The sequence below is a fragment of the Lepidochelys olivacea genome, assembly GCF_965140295.1.
Source record: "Lepidochelys olivacea isolate rLepOli2 genome assembly, chromosome: 7".
Taxonomy (NCBI): domain Eukaryota; kingdom Metazoa; phylum Chordata; order Testudines; family Cheloniidae; genus Lepidochelys; species Lepidochelys olivacea.
This window is the reverse complement of record NC_140417.1, coordinates 31818425-31839800: the sequence shown is the minus strand read 5'-3', so window position 1 is coordinate 31839800 and position 21376 is coordinate 31818425. Positions and strand designations below refer to the sequence as shown.

Here is a 21376-nt window from a genome sequence, read left to right as displayed (position 1 = left end):
CGGAGCACCAAGCCGCCGAGTACATAAACCGCAAGGGGTACTTTTCGATAGTGCTGCAAGCTCTGGTGGATCACAAGGGACGTTTCACCAACATCAATGTGGGATGGCCGGGAAAGGTGCATGACGCTCGCATCTTCAGGAACTCTGGTCTGTTTCAAAAGCTGCAGGAAGGGACTTTATTCCCAGACCAGAAAATAACTGTTGGGGATGTTGAAATGCCTATATGTATCCTTGGGGACCCAGCCTACCCCTTAATGCCATGGCTCATGAAGCCGTACACAGGCAGCCTGGACAGTAGTCAGGAGGTGTTCAACTACAGGCTGAGCAAGTGCAGAATGGTGGTAGAATGTGCATTTGGACGTTTAAAGGCGCGCTGTCGCAGTTTACTGACTCGCTTAGACCTCAGCGAAACCAATATTCCCACTGTTATTACTGCTTGCTGTGTGCTCCACAATATCTGTGAGAGTAAGGGGGAGACGTTTATGGCGGGGTGGGAGGTTGAGGCAAATCGCCTGGCTGCTGGTTACGCGCAGCCAGACACCAGGGCGGTTAGAAGAGCACAGGAGGGCGCGGTACGCATCAGAGAAGCTTTGAAAACCAGTTTCATGACTGGCCAGGCTACGGTGTGAAAGTTCTGTTTGTTTCTCCTTGATGAAACCCCCCGACCCTTGGTTCACTCTACTTCCCTGTAAGCTAACCACCCGCCCCTCCTCCCTTCAATCACCACTTGCAGAGGCAATAAAGTCATTGTTGCTTCACATTCATGCATTCTTTATTCATTCATCACACAAATAGGGGGATGACTACCAAGGTAGCCCAGGAGGGGTGGTGGAGGAGGGAAGGAAAATGCCACACAGCACTTTAAGCACAGCACTTTAAAAGTTTACAACTTTAAAATTTATTGAATGACAGCCTTCTTTTTTTGGGGCAATCCTCTGTGGTGGAGTGGCTGGTTGGCCAGAGGCCCCCCCACCGCGTTCTTGGGCGTCTGGGTGTGGAGGCTATGGAACTTGGGGAGGAGGGCGGTTGGTTACAGAGAGGCTGCAGTGGCAGTCTGTGCTCCAGCTGCCTTTGCTGCAGCTCAACCATACACTGGAGCATACTGGTTTGGTCCTGCAGCAGCCTCAGCATTGAATCCTGCCTCCTCTCATCACGCTGCCGCCACATTTGAGCTTCAGCCCTGTCTTCAGCCCGCCACTTACTCTCTTCAGCCTGTCACCTCTCCTCCCGGTCATTTTGTGCTTTCCTGCACTCTGACATTATTTGCCTCCACGCATTCATCTGTGCTCTGTCAGTGTGGGAGGACAGCATGAGCTCGGAGAACATTTCATCGCGAGTGCGTTTTTTTTTTCTTTCTAAGCTTCACTAGCCTCTGGGAAGGAGAAGATCCTGTGATCATTGAAACACATGCAGCTGGTGGAGAGAAAAAAAGGGACAGCGGTATTTAAAAAGACACATTTTATAAAACAGTGGCTACACTCTTTCAGGGTAAACCTTGCTGTTAACATTACATACATAGCACATGTGCTTTCGTTACAAGGTCGCATTTTGCCTCCCCCCACTGCATGACTACCCCCTCAACCTTCCCCCCTCCCTGTGGCTAACAGCGGGGAACATTTCTGTTTAGCCACAGGCAAACAGCCCAGCAGGAATGGGCTCCTCTGAGTGTCCCCTGAAGAAAAGCACTCTATTTCAACCAGGTGACCATGAATTATATCTCACTCTCCTGAGGATAACACAGAGAGATAAAGAACGGATGTTGTTTGAATGCCAGCAAACATACACTGCAATGCTTTGTTCTACAATGATTCCCGAGTACGTGTTACTGGCCTGGAGTGGTAAAGTGTCCTACCATGAAGGACGCAATAAGGCTGCCCTCCCCAGAAACCTTTTGCAAAGGCTTTAGGACTACATCTAGGAGAACCGCAAATGCCAGGGCAAAGTAAACCTTTCACATGCTTGCTTTTAAACCATGTATAGTATTTTAAAAGGTACACTCACCAGAGGTCCCTTCTCCGCCTGCTGGGTCCAGGAGGCAGCCTTGGGTGGGTTCGGGGGGTACTGGCTCCAGGTCTAGGGTGAGAAACAGTTCCTGGCTGTCGGGAAAACCGGTTTCTCCGCTTGCTTGCTGTGAGCTATCTACAACCTCCTCCTCATCATCATCTTCTTCGTCCCCAAAACCTGCTTCTGTATTGCCTCCATCTCCATTGAAGGAGTCAAACAACACGGCTGGGGTAGTGGTGGCTGAACCCCCTAAAATGGCATGCAGCTCATCATAGAAGCGGCATGTTTGGGGCTCTGACCCAGAGCGGCTGTTCGCCTCTCTGGTTTTCTGGTAGGCTTGCCTCAGCTCCTTCAGTTTCACGCGGCACTGCTTCGGGTCCCTGTTATGGCCTCTGTCCTTCATGCCCTGGGAGATTTTGACAAAGGTTTTGGCATTTCGAAAACTGGAACGGAGTTCTGATAGCACGGATTCCTCTCCCCAAACAGCGATCAGATCCCGTACCTCCCGTTCGGTCCATGCTGGAGCTCTTTTGCGATTCTGGGACTCCATCATGGTCACCTGTGCTGATGAGCTCTGCATGGTCACCTGCAGCTTTCCACGCTGGCCAAACAGGAAATGAGATTCAAAAGTTCGCGGTTCTTTTCCTGTTTACCTGGCCAGTGCATCTGAGTTGAGAGTGCTGTCCAGAGCGGTCACAATGGAGCACTCTGGGATAGCTCCCGGAGGCCAATACCATCGAATTGTGTCCACAGTACCCCAAATTCGAGCCGGCAAGGTCGATTTAAGCGCTAATCCACTTGTCAGGGGTGGAGTAAGGAAATCGATTTTAAGAGCCCTTTAAGTCGAAATAAAGGGCTTCATTGTGTGGACGGGTGCAGGTTTACATCGATTTAACGCTGCTAAATTCGACCTAAAGTCCTAGCGTAGACCAGGGCTAAGGAAGGAGATTCCACCACCTCCCTAGGTAACTCGTTCCAGTGTTTCACCACCCTCCTAGTGAAAAAGTTTTTCCTAATATCCGGCCTAAACCTCCCCCACTGCAACTTGAGACCATTACTCCTCGTTCTGTCATCTGCTACCATTGAGAACAGTCTAGAGCCATCCTCTTTGGAACCCCCTTTCAGGTAGTTGAAAGCAGCTATCAAATCCCGACTTATTCTTCTCTTCCACAGACTAAGCAATCCCAGTTCCCTCAGCCTCTCTTCATAACTCATGTGTTCCAGTCCCCTAATCATTTTTGTTGCCCTCCGCTGGATGTTTTCCAATTTTTCCACATCCTTCTTGTAGTGTGGGGCCCAAAACTGGACACAGTACTCCAGATGAGGCCTCACCAATGTCGAATAGAGGGGAACGATCACATCCCTCAATCTGCTGGCAATGCCCCTACATATACATCCCAAAATGCCATTGGCCTTCTTGGCAACAAGGGCACACTGTTGACTCATATCCAGCTTCTCGTCCACTGTAACCCCTAGGTCCTTTTCTGCAGAACTGCTGCCTAGCCATTTGGTCCCTAGTCTGTAACGGTGCATGGGGTTCTTCCGTCCTAAGTGCAGGACTCTGCACTTGTCCTTGTTGAACCTCATCAGATTTCTTTTGGCCCAATCCTCTAATTTGTCTAGGTCCTTCTATATCCTATCCCTACCCTCCAGCGTATCTACCTCTCCTCCCAGTTTAGTGTCATCTGCAAACTTGCTGAGGGTGCAATCCACACCTCAGTCAGGTGCGGTGTGGGGGGCGCTGCGAGTCAGGACTCTGGGGCTCTATCCTTAGCTCTGCCACTGACTTTCCATCCTTTACCTCGGTCATGTTGCTCTGTGCCTTACTTTATTATTCCATAACATGGGTACAATAATATTCACCTAACTCCCATGAGGATGTGAGGCTTGGTTAAGCAATACACAAAAAGCCCTTTGAGACCACAGAGAAGGGCAGAGTATGATTGTATGGGATGACTGTGTTGCCTCCAGCACCCCAGAGACTGAGGATGTTACCAGAACCAACATCTGTACTTGAACCCTGAGCCTAGCTTCCAAAGAATGCAGAACCCTCCCTTCAAGAAGAACACTGCCAAGTGCAACAGAAACTGTTTATTTGTGACAGCATTTCACATAGGTATTTTCTTTGTACAGTAAATAGATGCTTTTGCCCCAGTTCTAGGTGGAGTTTAAACCTTACATGGATCAGGATTAGCCACATTTTGATCCTGTTAACTGGATTTTTTTTAACGTGGAAATGTGCATTTTATTAACACAAAGCATGGGGACAAGGAGACAGATGCTCAAATCCAACCTAGGCAGCTGAGTTAGGGTCTGTCTATGCTGCAGTCATAGGCTGCAATTGCAACTCGAGCAGACATACCCTAGCTTGTTTTAATCTAGCTATCTTGGCTCCCAGAACAGTGAAGCTGCAGCAGTGCATGCTTCAGCATGGGCTAGCCCTGAGAATAATGACCCAGGGTTCCAGACAGGCTGGTCAGCCTGTGCTGAAGTATTGCTCTGGTACCTGAGCTAGGGAGAGTAAAGCTAGCTCAGTATGTCTGCTCAAGCTGTAGTCACACCTTCAGTCTTGATTTATACTGGTGTAATTGAGTGGTCTGGTGGTTAAAACTAGGCATCAAGACTCTTGGGTTCCATTCCCAGTTCCGTGAGGGGAGTAGGGTCTAGTGGTTAGAGCTGTAGGGGCTGAGAATCAGGACTCCTAGGTTTGGTTACCAGTTCCAGAACGAATAGAGTCTAGTGGGTCAGAGCAGCAGGAATGAGGGTCAGGACTTCTGATTTCTGTTCCCAGCTCTGGCTGGAGAGCAGTGTCTAATGGTTAGAGCAGATGGGGCTCGGAGTCAGGACCCCTGGGTTCCATTCCCAGCTCTGGAATGGGAGGGGAGGTTAGAGTGTGTATTTGTTGGGGGGTTGGGAGTCAGGACTCCTGACTCTGAGGGAAGTGAAATGTAGTGGGCTAGGGCAGGGGAAGCTGAGAATCTGGAGGCCTGGGTTCCTTCCCTCTTTTCAAAACTGAACAAAGGAAATATCCTTTCTGACATGACAGTGTTAGACTGTGGACCTCATTGATGCAGGATGACATTGAGGCCACAACTTAGCAAGATTCAAAGGGGAACTGGACATCTCTATGGGTAACAGGACTATCAATAATACAACAAAGAGTTTTAGAAGGCATATAAACCTCATGCTTCGGGCCTTAAGCCAATCTGTGACTAGTAGAGCTGTGTGAAATTTTTCAACCAAAACTGTTTTGGGATGAAAAATGCAGATTTGGTGACACTGTAATGGTTCGTGATTTCATGTTGGTTTTGCTGAATTGTTTGTTTCGGGGGAGAATCCCAAAAAAGTCTAAATGTTTTGATTTTTCAATTTGAAACAACTTCATTTAGAAATTTCCTTTAATTGTTTTTTTATAAAAAATACTAAAAAGTTGAAAAGCAATTTGCAATCAAAGCAAAATGTTTAGTTTGAAACCAATTTTTTACTCTTTTTGATTTGCTGAAAATTTTGAACAATTTCATTTTCAGCCAAATCGTGTTTTTCCCTTGATTTTTCCAAATTGTGAGTGAGCTGAAAAATCCATTTTTGCCCAATTTTAATGACTGTTTAAGATAAAGTGAGACTTGATGGTGGGGAGATTATGACATATCTGCCCACTTCAGGGTTCTCACACCTTCCTCTGAGGCATCTATTGCTGACCGCTGTCAGAGAGACTCCATGGACCTTGGCTGTGATCAGTCTGGCAGTTCCTATATTCTGCCACCATTTCTATAATTATTCTTACAGAATTCCCTTAAGAATTGCCACCACATGACTGTCCTGCAATAGTGGGCTAATCCTCAACTACATGGATTAACACTTGCTGAGGATCTGGCCCAAAAGTATTTGCTGAGCTGTTGGGTACAATATGTTGGATCCCAGCAGAGTGCAACAGCAGGTTTGGAACTACATGGAGGAGCTACATAGAGTAATTGAGTCGTGTCCCCCATCTTGCACACCAGCAGGTCCCATGGTATAAATTCTTGCTGTGACTTGGAGGTCAACATGCTGTCTGAAGAGGTTGATTCCCTGCATTAAGTGCAAAATTCAACCCCTATGGAGTTGTCACTGATGCCTGCATAATACTTCTGGCATGATTAAAACAGTAAAAGAGATAGGGGAGAGTCTTCAAACATGCCTAAGCCCCCTCTTTCAAAAGTGATTGGGAGCCACATTTTCAAAGGTGTTTTGGTGCCAAGAGATTCAGATAAGTGCCCAGTGGGATTTTCAGACGTGCCCAGGAAGATGAGGCACCCGTCTCTCATGGGAGTGGCTAAGTCACTGGTGAAAATGGAACATAGGCTCCTAAGACACTTAGGCACTTTTGAAAATTTTACCCATAGACCCTACAACAGTTGCTCATTTTTCTTTCCTTAACTGGCTTCCTTGGCTGGGTCTGGCATGGTGGGTTTCAGAAGGATCTTCATCTGTTGTTCTTCACCTCTCAGATGCCTGGGTCTCAATGAAAAAGAATATCGGTAAATATTAACATTTATACAAGCATCAAGAGATGTACTTGGCTTAAAACATGCTTGGAGCTAAGGGGCCAGATCCCACCTGGTGTAAACCAGCCATAGCTACACTGGAGTCAATGGGATCAGATTATCTATCTAATCATGCCTATCACTTCTTGTCTGTGCTCTCTCTCTCTATCTCAGTGGACCCATGTCTATATCACAAAGCCCCCACATGGTGCATCATGGCGACTGTTCTTGCCTCCCAGTAGATTCTACTAACCGTGTCTCCACCTCCGTTATGGTCTCAGGCAATGGCACGTTGAGCGTCTCTGGCAGGAAGGTCGCTGCAATGCCGGAGATGATTGGGGCAGCTCCATAAATGATCAGTGGCAGGAAGGGAATGTATTCCTCCAACATCTTCACCAATGGGGCAGTGATGCTGCCCAGGCGTGCCATGGTGTTGCTCAAACCCATGCCGGTCTGCCTGTGAATTTGAAATCATAACAAACAGAGCTATTAGCATAAGCCACAGTGATGAGAAAAATCTGGGCTAAGGAGCTCACGGGCAATAAGCCAAGCAGTACCTCTCAGCTAGGCCCTGTGGACTAGTAGAGTGACTATAGAGTCAGGACACCTGGGTTCTTTTCCTTGCTCTGCCACCTTGCTCATGGCCTTGGGCAAGTCACTTCCTCTCTCCGTTCATTTCTTTCCCCTCACACCCTCAGTCTGTCTTGTCTATTATGATTGTGAGGAGCAGAGACTGCTGTCACTGTGTCTGGGCAGCACCCGGCACAATGGAGCCCTGATCTCAGTTGGGGTATGTGCAGCACCTGGCACAATGGGGCCCTGATCTCAGTCGGGGTCTGTGCAGCACCTGGCACAATGGGGCCCTGATCTTAGTTGGGGTCTGTGCAGCGCCTAGCACAATGGAGCCCTGATCTCAATTTGGGTTTGTGCAGTGCCTCATACAATGGGGGCCCTGATTTTACTCGGGATCTGTGGAGCGCCTGGTACTATGGGGACCCGATCTCAGTCAGGGTCTGTGCAGCAGTTGGCACCATGGGGCTCTGGTGTGGTCTCTAGGTGCTAACATAACAAATAGGAACTTTCCTTGGGGCAGGTTACCACACAAGTGCAGGGTTTCTTGCAGCTGGGACTGGGCTAGCTAGATCTTTGATCTGATGTGGCAATTCCTATTTCCTAGAAGGGCAATTTTGGGTGACTAGATTGAGATGCCTCAGAGGGCCCTCACTTTTCAGATGGCACATCCTCAGTAATTGCAGAGAATCAGACCCAGTTGCGGTGGTGTCCTAACGTGGGCATCTCCTAAAATCCGAGGTGCCCAAAATCATTAGTAGAGCTGGTTGGGAAATTGTTTTCCTGTCCCATGATAAATTTTGAGATTTCAAACATTTTCCCCGTTCTGAATCTGGATGAAATATTGAAATTTCAAAAAATTTTGGGAATTCAACGGTATACAAAAATCCTGGTTTGGGTCCATCACATCATTTTGTTTTGATTTCGACCATTATGAATTAGTACAAAAAAGGGGTTGCTGTTTTTTAATACAGATTCCAAAACACAAAGTTGTTTCCAGCCAGAAAAACTGAAATTTTCGTTTTGCAAATGTAATATCCAACCTTCCTCCCCCTTCCCCCACTTTTTTCTAAACAGCCCTTTCCTGTGAAAAGCTTTGGCTTTGATGAAATAGCTTTTTCCGTCAGAAAACTACATTTTGATGAAAAATTCCCAACCAACTCTAGTCACTAGTCACTTGGCTCTGGTTTTGCTGTTCCGTGGGGCTGCATGTGAAGTTTGAGCTGCACTCTCTGAGGTTTTTCCACCTACCTAATCACTGTGGGGTACAGCTCACTCGTGTAGAGGTAGACACAGTTAAAGGAGGCAGCGAGACTGCCTTTTCCAAAGACAGCCAGAACGGTGCGCAGGGTCTTCAGATCTTGAGAGAAGCACACAGTGGAGGAGGGGTTAGCACATGGGAAAAGGCTGACATGCTCAAGAAGGGTCAGGAGCTAATGGGATGGCGCCACTGGTGCCGATGGGGCCAGATCCCCAGCCGGTGTAAATCAGCGTAGCTGCACTGGAGTCAATGGGGCCAGATCCCCAGCCGGTGTAAATCAGCGTAGCTGCACTGGTGCCGATGGGGTCAGATCCCCAGCCGGTGTAAATCAGCGTAGCTGCACTGGAGTCAATGGGGCCAGATCCCCAGCCGGTGTAAATCAGCATAGCTGCACTGGAGTCAATGGGGTCAGATCCCCAGCTGGTGTAAATCAGCATAGCTGCACTGGAGTCAATGGGGCCAGATCCCCAGCTGGTGTAAATCAGCATAGCTGCACTGGAGTCAATGGGGCCAGATCCCCAGCCGGTACAAATTGGCTGTAACTCCATTGGAGTCAATGGAGCCAAATCCACAGTTGCTCCATTAAAGCCAAAAGGGGCAAGAAATCAATGGGACTGGGCTAATTTACACCAGCTGAGGATCTGTGCCTCAGTTTGCCATCTAGAAATAAGAGTGATATTCCTTTCTGTGTTGCGTCTATTTAGATTGTGAGCTCTTTGGGGCAGGGCCTGTATCTCCCTTTAGGGCTTGGCACAATTGGGCCCTGATGTCATCTGGGGTCTGTGCAGCACCTTACCCAATGATTAAATACTAATAACCATCCACCCAGCTTTGTTTGTGAAACTGTGTCTGTTACCCTCCCAGACAGCGGCTCATCCACTTCGCAACCATCTTGCAACAGGCCAGCCTGGGTCAGGCTGAATATGTCTCTCAGGTTGCTTCATGGGGAAGTGCCATGGCAACTGGTGTCATAAACACGTGTCAGCTGCTTCAATCCCTGGCTGCAGAAGGTGGTTCTGTACCCGGCAGGGCCTCAGCCACAGAACACAGCTGTGACGTATCGGTTGGCTTGAGCCCCATTAGCCCTTATGGACCACTCTCCTGGCTCTTCTCCCTGCAGCCGACCATATTAGCCAGGTTTTGGACCTTTGGTTTGACAAAGGCTTGAACACTTCTGGATCTAACCCTGAAAATCCAGGGCACCAAGTAACCACCTTGTGGGACAAAGATGTTGGCTAGGATAGAGAGTCCAGCCAGGATGAGGGTCAATGCCTGTGTGAACCGGCGCCCGATGAAGCTGATTGTGAGGACTGAGATGAACTTCGCTGGGAAATCAACAGCTCCAAAGACCATCTGGATCAAGAAGATATTGACACCGAAATTCTGCAGGTCCATGGCCAACCCATAATAGGCAAAGCTTGTGGAGAACCTGGAATGAAGCAGACAGGTATTGATACTTAGAGGGTCCTTATCATTGAGTTTATTTGTTACAAGCATGTTCCCTTTCAGCAATAGGCCCTGCAAATGTGTTTAGTGGTTAGAGTAAGGACCCCTGGGTTCTCTTCACAGCTTTTGGGTGGCAGTGTAGTCTAGTGGGTAGACTGCACTGTGTTCTGTTCATGGCTGTGTGAGGGGATTAGGGTCTAGTGAGTTAGACTGGGGAGCAGCTGGGAGCCAGGATTCCTGGGTTCTATTTCCAGCTTTGGAAGAAGGGTGGCGCCTAGTGGTTAGAGCAAGAGGGGACTTTGCTCTGTTGTTAGCTCTTCAGAGAGGAAAGGGGTCCAATAGCTGGAACAGGACAGTGTAGGTGCCAAGGACTCCTGGGTTCTTTTCCCAGCTCTGTACTTTTGTCCTAGTAGTAGGAACAGGAGACTAGGAGCCAGGACTCTTGGGTCCTAAGCCTGCTTCTGGGTAGAAGTGCCTCCTGTTGGTTTTCTCTACATGCTGTCTCCCCAGGTGGGATTTACCGAAGTCTAGCTATAACATACTGCATTGTGATCTAGTGGGATATTCAATCAAGGTGAAATTGACTGTCATGCCGATTGAAATTGGCTGTCACTGACATGCCCTGGGGTGAAGTGGAGCATCAGTGGGACTTAGTAGAGCTGAACAAAACTTTTCATCTAAAACTTTTTTCAGCTCAAAATGCAGACTCAGCGACATCAAAATGTTTAGGGAATTCATGTTCCTTTTGCTGAATTGTTTCAGGTTAAAAAAAAGCACCCCAAAACAAAAACAAAAATAAAAAAAAATCTAAATATTTTCAGTTTTAGTTCAAAATGAATCGTTGTCTCAAACATTTCTTTAATTTTATTTTTAAAAAATCTTAAAATATTTGAAATCAAAACAAAATGTTTCATTTGATTTTTTCAACTTTTTGATTAGTCAAAAATTAAGAAAAAAATGGTTTTCTGTTCAACCCAAAATGATTTTTTACTGATTTTTTGGAATTGCCTGCAGGTCAAAAAATCCATTATTTGCCCCGTTCCTCAGCAAATTGTCAAGCCTGGTTTACTTGCTGCAGGCTGCTTCATATCATTGTTTCAGCTTCTGCTTTGTGCAATCACAAGAGCTGACTAACCATACAAAGCAGAGGCAGAAGGAGATCCGGCGTACAACAGGGGTCCGCACCAGGTCAATGAAGGTATAGCTGCTTTTTGTAGAGGCTATTTCTTTCTGCATGTTGGATCTCAAGACCTGGGGAGAGAAGAGAGTTCTGGGTAACGGCATGGGGCCTCCATTGTGGGAAAGGCCTGGAAACAGAGCAGGGGAATGGGAGAGAATGAGATTCTGGATCATCCAGTGGTGCCAAAATTCTTGTCTCAGAGCAGGCCTCAGTGCAGACAAAATAATGTGTACGTCTAGGAAGGGATGGATGGATGGCTAGATAGAAGGGTGTGCATGGGGATGGATGGATAGTTGAATGGATAGAAACATTTGTATGGGGATGTATGGATGGCTAGAGAGACGTGTGTGGGGATAACAGATAGATAGATGGAGATGAATAGAGATATTATGTGTATGAATATACATTTATAAAAGATGTGTGTTTATGTCTAGAGATGGATACATAGATGGCTGGATAGGTGGTTATGTATGTACGGCTATAGGTAGAGAGATTGATAGAAGATACCTTGTACATATGGGAATCCCATTGTACGAGAAAGAAGTCAGACCATGGTGAGAATACCATTGCTCAGGGAGCACTAAAGCCAGTTGCACCACTAGTGTACACGTGCAGAGTCCCAATGACACGAGTGCAGCCATGCTGATTTATATCTGCTTGTCCCACGTGCCTATATCAGCCGCTGGAGTTGGTGGGAGCGCTCAGCCTCTCTGAGATCCAGTCTTACCTCTATGTTGAGTTTGTTTCCTTCTTCCTTCTTCCGGTTTATCCTGGCCACTCTCTTGAGCTGCTTCACTGCCTCGTCAGGTCTGCCAGCTATCACCAGCCATCGGGCGGACTCCGCGAACCACCTGGGTAGCAGAAGAATTGAAAACACAACTGCAAAGAACACGCACATTGCTCTTGTTGCACTGGGATCAGCCCCACTGGAGCACGGTGCAGTACTTCTACGCTAGGGGCAGTGCCCAAAGCCAGTGCAGGGCACAAGCAGTGACAGAAGCAGAAGGGAGCATGTTGTGGAATAGCCACAGTGGAACCTGCATTCGCTGCTTTATCTCCTCCCCCTGCTACCAGCAGCCCCCTGGTGACAGCCAAATGTTTCTGCAACCTGAAGCTCCAGTCCCACTAGGAGACTGCCCAGTGGCAGCAGATGGTACTGCACCTTGGCATGCATCAGGATGGAAGGAGGGTTAGGGTGATAGCTGAGACCTGGCTTCAATTCCCTGCTCCCCTGCAGACTTCCTGTGTGACCGTTGCAAGTCACTTAGTTTGTCTCTGTGTCTGAATCCCCTCATCTGTACAATAGGATAATAGCACTGCTCTCCCTCAGAAGGTTGCTTGGTTACAGCTGGTTGGCACTTTTCTGCTGAAATATTTTTCCATTGAAAAATGCGGATTTGTCCAAACTGAAACTGTTTGCAGGGAAAGGTCAGTTTCAATGAAGCTCTTGATTTAAAAAAAAAAATGGAAAAAGTTTCAAAATTTGACCTTTATCAAAATTAAAAGTTTCAACAATTTTGTTTCAAAATTTTTGATCATTTACACTTAAAAAAAGGATAAAAAATAAACAAGCTCCAGATCAAAAAGAAAAATTTCAAAATTATCAAAAGGAAACATTTCAGCTGACCCGACCAAAATATTTTTTCAGATTATCAGTTCACAAAAGTTTTCCTGGTTTTGACTTTTGGCCAGATTCAGGATGGGAAAATGTTTCAAAGTCTCAAAAACTCTCATATTTTTTTGCCAGCCAGCTCTAGCTGTGAGGATAAATATATTAAACGTTGTGATGTGCCTAGATACCATGGTGGTGGGTGCCAGACAAATACCTATGATAGGTCACTTCCTCATATTACTGAGTAGTGACATTATGGGTGGAGTAGCTTTGGTTTCATTGGAAATTTTTCACAATATTTTAAATTTTTTTCAGCAAAACAAAAGTTTTCATTTTGTCTCCATTTTGGGAGGGTTTTTTTAAAAAAATTATTTCCTCTCTTTTATTTCCTTTTGTCTTCATTTTCCACTGGAAAATGGGGGAAAGTGGAAAAAAATAGCTCCAAAACACTGAAATGAAAATTTTTGTTGTGTCAAAAAATTTACAAATTTAGAAATAAATGGTTGTTTTTCAGCACCCCCCCCCCCATCCTGAAAACTAATATAAAATGTTTCCTTTTGTTGAAAATTTTTGAAGGAAACAGAATTTTTTGGGGGGGAAGCCATTTTTCATGGAAAAAAATTTAAGACATCAAATCTTCAACTCTCTCTATTCATATGTTATCCTCTTAGTCTCGCCATTTCCCTGGTTTGCTGAAACAATTCCAGGTGTGAAAATCCACAGCTTTCATAGTTCTTTGTTCATTATTTGTATTGCCATAATGTCCTCAAGGCCCAGTCATGGGGCAGGACCCCATTGTCCCAGGCGCTGAACAAAAAGACAGTCACTGGCCCTAACAGCTTATAATGTAAGGACAAGACAAGCAACAACAGGTGGATACAGACAGGGGAGCACAAGAAAACAGCGAGACAATATTGGTCAGCATGATAGGCAATGGTCTCTGCACACCAACAGCCTAACTGTCGTCAGGTTTTTTTGTAAGCCTCACATTAAAGGAGAGTTTGAAGAAGGATTTGAAGAAGGACAATGAGATACCTTTGCCGATGTTTACAGGGGAACTCCTCCCAGGCATGAGGGGCAGCATGGTAGAAAGCACAAAGGTGCTTGTTTGAAAATTTAGCAAGCGGGCGACGGAGGCAGGCATCATGGGCCAATGGGAGTTGGGAGTTGGCATTGTGCTAGTGGATGACAGATGAGATAGGTACGGTGCAGTAGGGTATGAAGGGCTTTGAAAGTGAAGATGAGTAGTTTATGTATGATGTGATGAAGAACGGGGAGCCAGTGGAGGGCTGCAAAGAGAGAGGTGACATGGACAAAGCGATGAGACAGGGAAATGATCTTAGCAGGAGTGTTTTGAATGGATGTAAGTGGAGCAAGATTGCATTTGCCAAGGCCGGAGAAGAGGATGATGCAGTAATCGAGAGGCAAGAGTATGAGAACCAGGATAAGAGATTTGTTTATTCTACTTGCTTAAAGTTTGTCTCATTCCTGCATCCAGTGAGAAAAGCACGATGGAAGAGGAATGGATCAGAAAGGATAAGGGTGAGCTAACCTACCAGGAGTAGATGAAGCAGATGAAATAGGGCAAAGACACCACAAGCTGCAGCCAGCGCCAGTTGGGGATAGCGTAAGCCACCCCAGCCAGAATGAACTGCCCGATCGTGTAGCAGTATCCATACATGGTGCCCACAACAGCCCGTGTGCGGGTGGGTGTCCATTCCACAGCTGGGGAGAGACATACACAAAGGGAAAATAATCTCTCTGTCCTTGGGCTGATGACCTCCAGTGGTGAGAACAAGCATGAGTGAAGGCAGCAGGAAGCATGTACAAACAGCCTATCCCTGGCTCTTTGAGGCTGAGGTGAAATAGCTCCCCAGAACATGCATTCATTCCCTGATCCATGCCTCCTCCCCCTGCTAGCTGCGTCCCACCTAGTGGCAGTAGGTGGTACTGCACACTGCTGGAGGCGTTCCACCCCCCTCCCCATGGCAGCAGCCAGTACTGTGCCCTGCAGCAACTCCAGTCCCCTGGTGGCAGCAAGCAGTACTGTACCCTGCAGGGCTACAGCAGCACCAGTCCCCCAGTGGCCACAGGCAGTACTGCCCTCTGCAGGGTTACAAACACTCCAGAAGACCCCACAGCGGCAGCAGGCTGTACTGTACCCTGCAGGGTTGCAGCAGCTCTAACACCCTGCAATGGCAGACATGCACCCTGAAGTACATCAGCCACAATACACAGCTGTTATATAATTGAATAGGCTGAGTCCCATTAGCCTCTGATACCCAGCTGCCCCTGGGTCCTCCAGTTCCTAGAGGACCTGTATACCTTGTATAGTGCAAGGGATTTTCTAGTAATGAGGAGGGCATTCTGTAGCTCCTGGCTGGTGCACATAGCCTGTGCCTGTTCTGTAGAAGATGTATTGTGGAATCTCTGTTCTGTTGTGGAATCATTGTCATCTGATGACGGCACACCGTTCAAAATAGCTTCCATTCCATTCTTGGGGACCTGCATGCTATTGGAAGCTGCCCTGTTTTGTGGCATCTCCTGTGCTCTGGCACTGCAGAAGCACACAGAGGTGGGATTGTTCCAGAGAACTCAATTCTCGTTTGGGTACCACATTTTCAGAGAGAACAGGGCCAGATTTCGAGGTGCATAATACCTCCTAAATAACATGTTCAGGTCTTTGTCAGTTGTGGCAATCAGTGACCCAATGGGAGCTGCTGAGTGCTTTGGTAAATCCAGGTTGGAATGGGAGCTAAGATTCTTGGAAAATCTAGCTCCCAATTTTTGGTGCTGAGACATTGGACATCCCACCCAAGCTATGTGCTTCTGGTCTCTCTGTGCTCCCACCACAGAGTAATTTATCAGCAGCGGGAACAAGGCACCTCCGTCCATCCCCAGTAACCAGCTCATCTTGTGTCTGGGGATGGCAGGTGCCGGACACACTTACACAGAGAGACACCGTTCAACACAATGCCCGAGAAAGCCATTCCGGTCAGGAAGCGGAAGATGCAGTAGGCAGTGAAGCTGGGCGAGAAGGCAGTGCAGGTGCCCGTGACAGCCATCTGCAAGTAGCACCAGATCAAGAGAGACCTGCGGCCAAACCTGAGCCAAAAAAAGCCAAGAGAACAGGTGAGGGAAACCCAGGATACTGAGGCAAGTATGTTCAGAACCTGGTGCAAGGAACTATTGGTGCCATTGACAGGCATGGCTTCCTGGCTAGGGGAATGGGCAAAGAGGCAGGAGGCCCCAGTTCTAAAACCAGCTCTGTGGCACGTGACAAAAGGTTATTGATGAAAATACTTAATGTCAGTCGTGCCGTAGCTGCTAATGATGAGGCCTGCAGGGCTGAATTAAGGCAATCTAGGGCCCCTGGCAGTAGGGTTATCCCCTGGCTGGTATTTGACCATTAGAAAAACATCCAATCTTGATTTAAAAATCTCCAGGGATAGAGAATCCACAACAGCCCTTGGGCCGTTGTTCCAATGGTTAATTCCTTTTGCTGTTCGAAATGTACACCTTATTTCCAGCCTGAATTTGTCTAGCTTCAATTTCCAGCCACTGGATCTTGTTAGATCTTTGTCTGCTAGATGGAAAAGCCTTCTGTTATCAGATTGCTGCTCCCCGTGTAGGTACAGTACCTTTATAGAGAGCCACATGTTTTTTGCAAATGTGAAATAATATGAAGTAAAGCAAAAAACTCACCCTGCAGTGACAGCTCCTATCCTGTGAAGCTTGGCCTGGCTCCCCACTCTGAATGGGGAGGGGGTGGGGGGAGCGCCTTGCCAAACCTAAACAGCACTGCAACCCCGTGTACCAGATAACAACACCCTGAGTCGAGAGCCAGGCCCAACCACACCGCACAGGACCCCAACAGCCGCTTCTGCAGGGTGAGTGCAGGGCAGGCTCGGGGGTGCAAGACTCATCTCCCCCAGAGCCTTCCAAACCCTGGTGGCAGGACTCAGCCCCCCTCTGGGGCCTCCCAACCCCCAGGGGCAGGACCCGATCCCCCTGCATGGATAAAATTAACAAAACAAAAATAACAAGAAATTCCCCCAAAAATAAAATATACAATGATAAAAAGAATTCACCGGGCTCCACTTACAGACTGTGATCAAATCACCCCTTAACCTTTGCTTTATAGATCAAGCTCCTGGAGTCTCTCACTGTAAGGCACATTTTCCAAGCCTTTAATCATTCTTGTGGGTTTTCTCTGACCGCTCTCCAACCTACCAACATCTTTCTGGAAGTGTGGACACCGGAACTGAACATACGATTCCAGTAGCAGTCGCGCCAGAGCCAAATACAGAGATACAGTAACTTCTCTCCTCCTGCTCGAGATTCCTGATTCCGCCAGGAATCAGCCTTGCTCTGCTTCATAATGACATTGCTCTCACCTGTCTGACAGACCTCCAAAGATGATGCCTCCCGCCAGGATCCCAGCCATGTAGATGGACTGAGCCATCTGCTTCAGCTGCCGGGAGTCACACACCAGGTCCCACTGTAAGGGAGAGAGAAAACAAAGCTTGGCTCCAGGAGGAAGACTGGGTTGTAGTTAAGGCCCCAGACTGGGGCTCAGAAGAGCTGGGTTTGATTCCTGGCTTAGGCTGAGATTTTCAGAACCATTGATGGCATTTAGACAGCCAGTCTCCATAGCAATCATTACAATCTGCAGGGCATCACAGCCTTAATCTCCCTGAGGTTCAATGTCCATCATCTGTAAAATGAGGGAGGATCATCCTGTCTTTGTCTCTGTGCAGCATGCAGCACAGCTGGGCCCCCGTCTCAGTTGGGGGTCCACCCAGCACAATCTCAGTTGGGGTCTGTGCAGTGCCCAGTGCAATGGGGCCCTGATTTGAGCTGGGGTCCATGCAGTATCTGGCACAAGGGTTCCCCAGTCTGAGCTGGGCTCTGTGCAGTGCCAGGCACAACAGGGCTCCACTCTCAGCTTGGGTCTGTGTAGCATCTGGCACAGTGAGTCTCCGAACTCAGCTAGGGTCTCTGCAGTTCCTGGCAGAATGGGTCCTTTAGATGTTAATGTAGGATCAAATATAATGATCCCATGTGAGGCGGATGGTCTTGAATGGAGTGAGCATTCAAGAGACCAGGACCTCTACTCCTAGCTCAGACACTGACTTGCTGTGACCTTGGGCAAGTCATGTTGCCTCGCTGTGCCTCAGTTTCCCTCAGCTGTGAGATGGGATAGTAAGGTTTAGTCTCTATTGTAAAGCCCTTTGAGATCCAGGGGAGAGCAGGGCTAACTCTTAGTATCATTCATGGTTCCTTTAATATGGATTAGTGGATTATGTCCAGTTTAATTGAGAGGAAACTGACTGCACAATGGATGGGGGAATTCCCACCCCAACCAGTGCAACCACAGCTTCCTCCGACCGATACATTGAAGGAACCAAGACTCTGTAAAGCATAAAGGCCGTGTCCTGCTCTCCTTTACGCCTATGCAATGGCAGCCACTTGAAGCTGCATGGACTGAAGTCACCAGGGGTGCCAGAATGTAACTGAGAACAGCACATGACCCTGGATGAAATTCTGCACTGATTTAGGCTGAAACCAAGCTGATGTCAATAGACATGCAGGGGCTGTAGGTTGGTGCAAATTTTACGATCAGATACTAGGAAGAGGAGGATAAATAGATAGATACTATGACACGCTCTGCCCATAGGACTGTGAAACTTAGTTGCAAAAATCTATGAAAAGGCATGATTCCAACAAAAATATTTTCAACTCATCCACCCCAACTTCCACCCCATGGTTTCAGCATCCTTTTCCGAGCTGGTTACCCGCACTGCAGCAGGTCTTGCTCTCACGTACCTCTGTAATGATGGTGCTGGTGAAAATGCTCTTGTCGTACACCCACCCATCAGCACAGGGTTCAGTCTCCAGCTCGGTTAGGTTTGTGACGGTGGCGTTGGAGTCTAGGAGCTGCCACTGCATGGTGACAAAGCGGTGACACTTCTCTGGCTGCTGTTTACTGTCCATGGGGACAGAGACCCTGAGGAGGTCCTTGGCAGCAAGCTTTCCAGTGAGGTTGGTGTAAGGAGTGTTGCTGATGTTGATATGGACATGGCAGTGATGCGCAGAGATGGCAGCAGTGAAGTTCTGCAGGAGGTTATGGCTAGCCATCATGAAAACTGGGATAGCCAGTAAGATAGTATAGATGATTTGGAAGCGACCCATCCCCCCGACGTGGTCTAACAGCTCGGCAAAACTCATGGTGCCGGGTTGGGAGATTCAACACTAACCGTCTGGGTTAAGCAAAAGTGATGGGTCTCGAATAACCGAGGTCACCTGAATAGGTCAATTACTTGTAAAAATTAAACTTTGTGCGATCAAAATATCTACACAGAAAGACGTTAATTTGAATCCAGCTTGTATTCCACTTCACAACTTCAAAGACAGCCATAAAGGGCAGCACTTCTTAGAAGAAGTCAGCTGTTGGCAAATAGTGCCTGTGGATTCTTGAGGGTGTAGTTTCCAAAGAAGAGGCATTGAGTTGTATTCTCCCTAAATAACTGAGTGTGCTACCACGTTGTTTCTCCTTTGTTGCAAAAATGCCCATGCAACCATTCCTAGTTTCCTGTCAGCTGCAGGAAAACTCCACACACCTTTTTTATGAACTTTAGATGCATAAGGGAATGGTTTTGCCAAGCTTAACTCCACGTTGATCCTTGCATTTTACCCTCTGGAAAAGCAGGTGGGGTTTATATATTCCTCGGAGGGTTATATAAGGCCTTAACCAGGTCACTTGATTAAAATTGTACTTTGTTTTGCATGGATTAAGTCCAAAAAAGAAAAAGTCTGAAAGCAATGTGCTAGATACCGCGCCAAATGCTTCCAGTGCAGAGGTGACAAACACACTGATCCAAGCTGTTAAACCAGATTGCCTTTGGGTGAGTATATTATTCACACCACAGGGCTAGAAATTAACTTAAACGAAAAAGGATCCAGATTTAGCTGAGATACCACAATCCCGCCTCTGTCCTGAGTTGTCACTATTCTTAAAATACCACCTGGATATACGCAGCTGAGACTGTTGCCAGGGATTGTACAACCCCTTAGTGTGAGACATCCCTGTCCCAAAGAGCTTACAGTCTAAATAGACAAGACAGACCAAAGGGAGGGTTGTAATTAGCGCTGGTCTGAAAATTTTTAGCAACAGGTCTTTGCAGGAAATGTTCTGCAGGAAAGTGTCATTTTTGACAAATGTCTTGACTCTAAAACATCATAAGAAAAAAGATTTGAAGATGAAAAATTAGAGATGACAAATTTCAGTTTTTCAGTGTAAAATGACTTTTTGTTTAGAAATTTGAGCTAATTATAGTAAAAAATGTTTGGAAAATACAAAATGGTTGAAAGATAAACAAAATGTTTCGACTGACCAGACCAAAATTTTGTATTTCTTTTTTTTGAATTTTGAAATATTTTGAGATGTCAACTTTTCATCCTGATTCCAGGCTGGAAATATTTTTATTTATTTATTTTAATTAATTTTCTCTGGATGGAAAACCTGCCCTGCTCTATCATTATCTTCCTTTTACAGATGGAGAAACTGAGGCACAAGGAGAGCCGAAATGACTTGCCCAAGTGTCTGCGACAGAACTGGGGATGGAGCCCTGAATTCGTGGTTCCTCATCCTATGCATTATCTCTGAGGCCATTCTTCGTCACAAGGCTCTTCTTGCTGTGGTGTAGTTTTGATGCCTGATGAGTTGCTTGGTATGTCCAGTACTGCCAGAATCAACCTAGTTGGCTGATTGGCTTAATGGAGGTGTCCTTTGTTTGTTACATGCTGCCACTTATGCCTTGCAGTTCAAGTGCTAGGGGTCTCAATCAAGCCATTTGGGGAGGTTTAATGAAGGATAATATCTGAGTAAAAAGGAAATGAGATATGATCCTAAGACTGGTGCGTTATGGGTTGTTGTTTGTCTTGGTTCCCAGGTACCAATGACTGGCACAGATAGATTGATACATATAGGGATGGGGGATGTGTGGGGGGATAGATGGATGGACAGATATTTCTTTTGGGTCATGTCGTATGTTTCCTGGGGGGAGGGAAAAGCTGAGGAGCTCAGCAGAAGGGGGGCAGTTCTGTTCTGTGGGGTTGAGCAGGGCAGTGTGAGCTCACATAGCAGGTCTGTGCCCTGCCCCACAGCTCTGTGAAGGCCCCTGTCTGACCCGGGCAGACTCAGAGGCAGCTCTGCCGGCTGTCACGGGGAGGGAAGTAGGAGCGGAGGCTACTGCAGGAGCAGCTACTGAGTGCAAACCGTGGCCCAGCCCCTTTCTTCCTCCTCCCCCCAGGGGCACTGGAACAATTTCTACGGTGGGGGTGCTGACAGCCATCGAACCAAACTGTAAACCCTTGATATGATGAAAACCACTTCAAGCCAAAGGGCGCTGCAGCACCCTCCACAGCTCTGGTTCCAGCACTTATGCCTCCCGCCCCGTCCTGCAAACCATGGCCAAGCCCCTCTCTTCCTCCTCCCCCCTGCAAACCAGGGCCTGGCCCCTCTCTTCGTCCTCCCCCACCAATTTCCACCCCTTTCTCTTGTTTCTGTGTTTCCCTGTAGGTGCTGGCCAGTGCTGTGTGGCTTGCAGGAGCAGTGGTTTCAAGTACAACTGATACCCTGGGGCCCACCGCACCGTTGGGGGCAGAGGTGCTGGGATTGCTGGGAGTAGCCAGTGTCAGGAGCTGGATCTCGCAGGGGAACGATTTGAAGGGACTCGGGGATTGGGGTGCAACGATTGGTACCCTGCAAGGCCAGG

The 21376-nt window shown here is 47.4% G+C and overlaps 1 protein-coding gene and 1 long non-coding RNA gene across 2 annotated transcripts in view; one reads left to right on the top strand and one right to left on the bottom strand.

Annotated features, from left to right (window-relative positions):
• Positions 1-5544: 5544 nt before the first annotated feature.
• Positions 5545-21376, bottom strand: part of LOC311524218 (uncharacterized protein) — a 33453-nt gene continuing 17621 nt past the window's right edge. Inside the window, exons 11-20 of the mRNA XM_084635096.1 lie at positions 18426-18836; positions 16994-17097; positions 15547-15701; positions 14153-14321; positions 11712-11835; positions 10940-11055; positions 9573-9787; positions 8349-8457; positions 6781-6984; positions 5545-6501 (exon numbers count right to left, since the gene is read on the bottom strand). Coding sequence (XP_084491222.1) covers positions 6417-6501; positions 6781-6984; positions 8349-8457; positions 9573-9787; positions 10940-11055; positions 11712-11835; positions 14153-14321; positions 15547-15701; positions 16994-17097; positions 18426-18836 — 1692 coding nt within the window. The 3' untranslated portion in view covers positions 5545-6416. The remainder of the gene's footprint in view (positions 6502-6780; positions 6985-8348; positions 8458-9572; positions 9788-10939; positions 11056-11711; positions 11836-14152; positions 14322-15546; positions 15702-16993; positions 17098-18425; positions 18837-21376) is intronic.
• LOC311524443 lies at positions 18851-20513 on the top strand. Its single transcript, XR_014712559.1, has 2 exons — positions 18851-19504; positions 20155-20513. It is a non-coding gene; the product is annotated as an uncharacterized lncRNA (long non-coding RNA).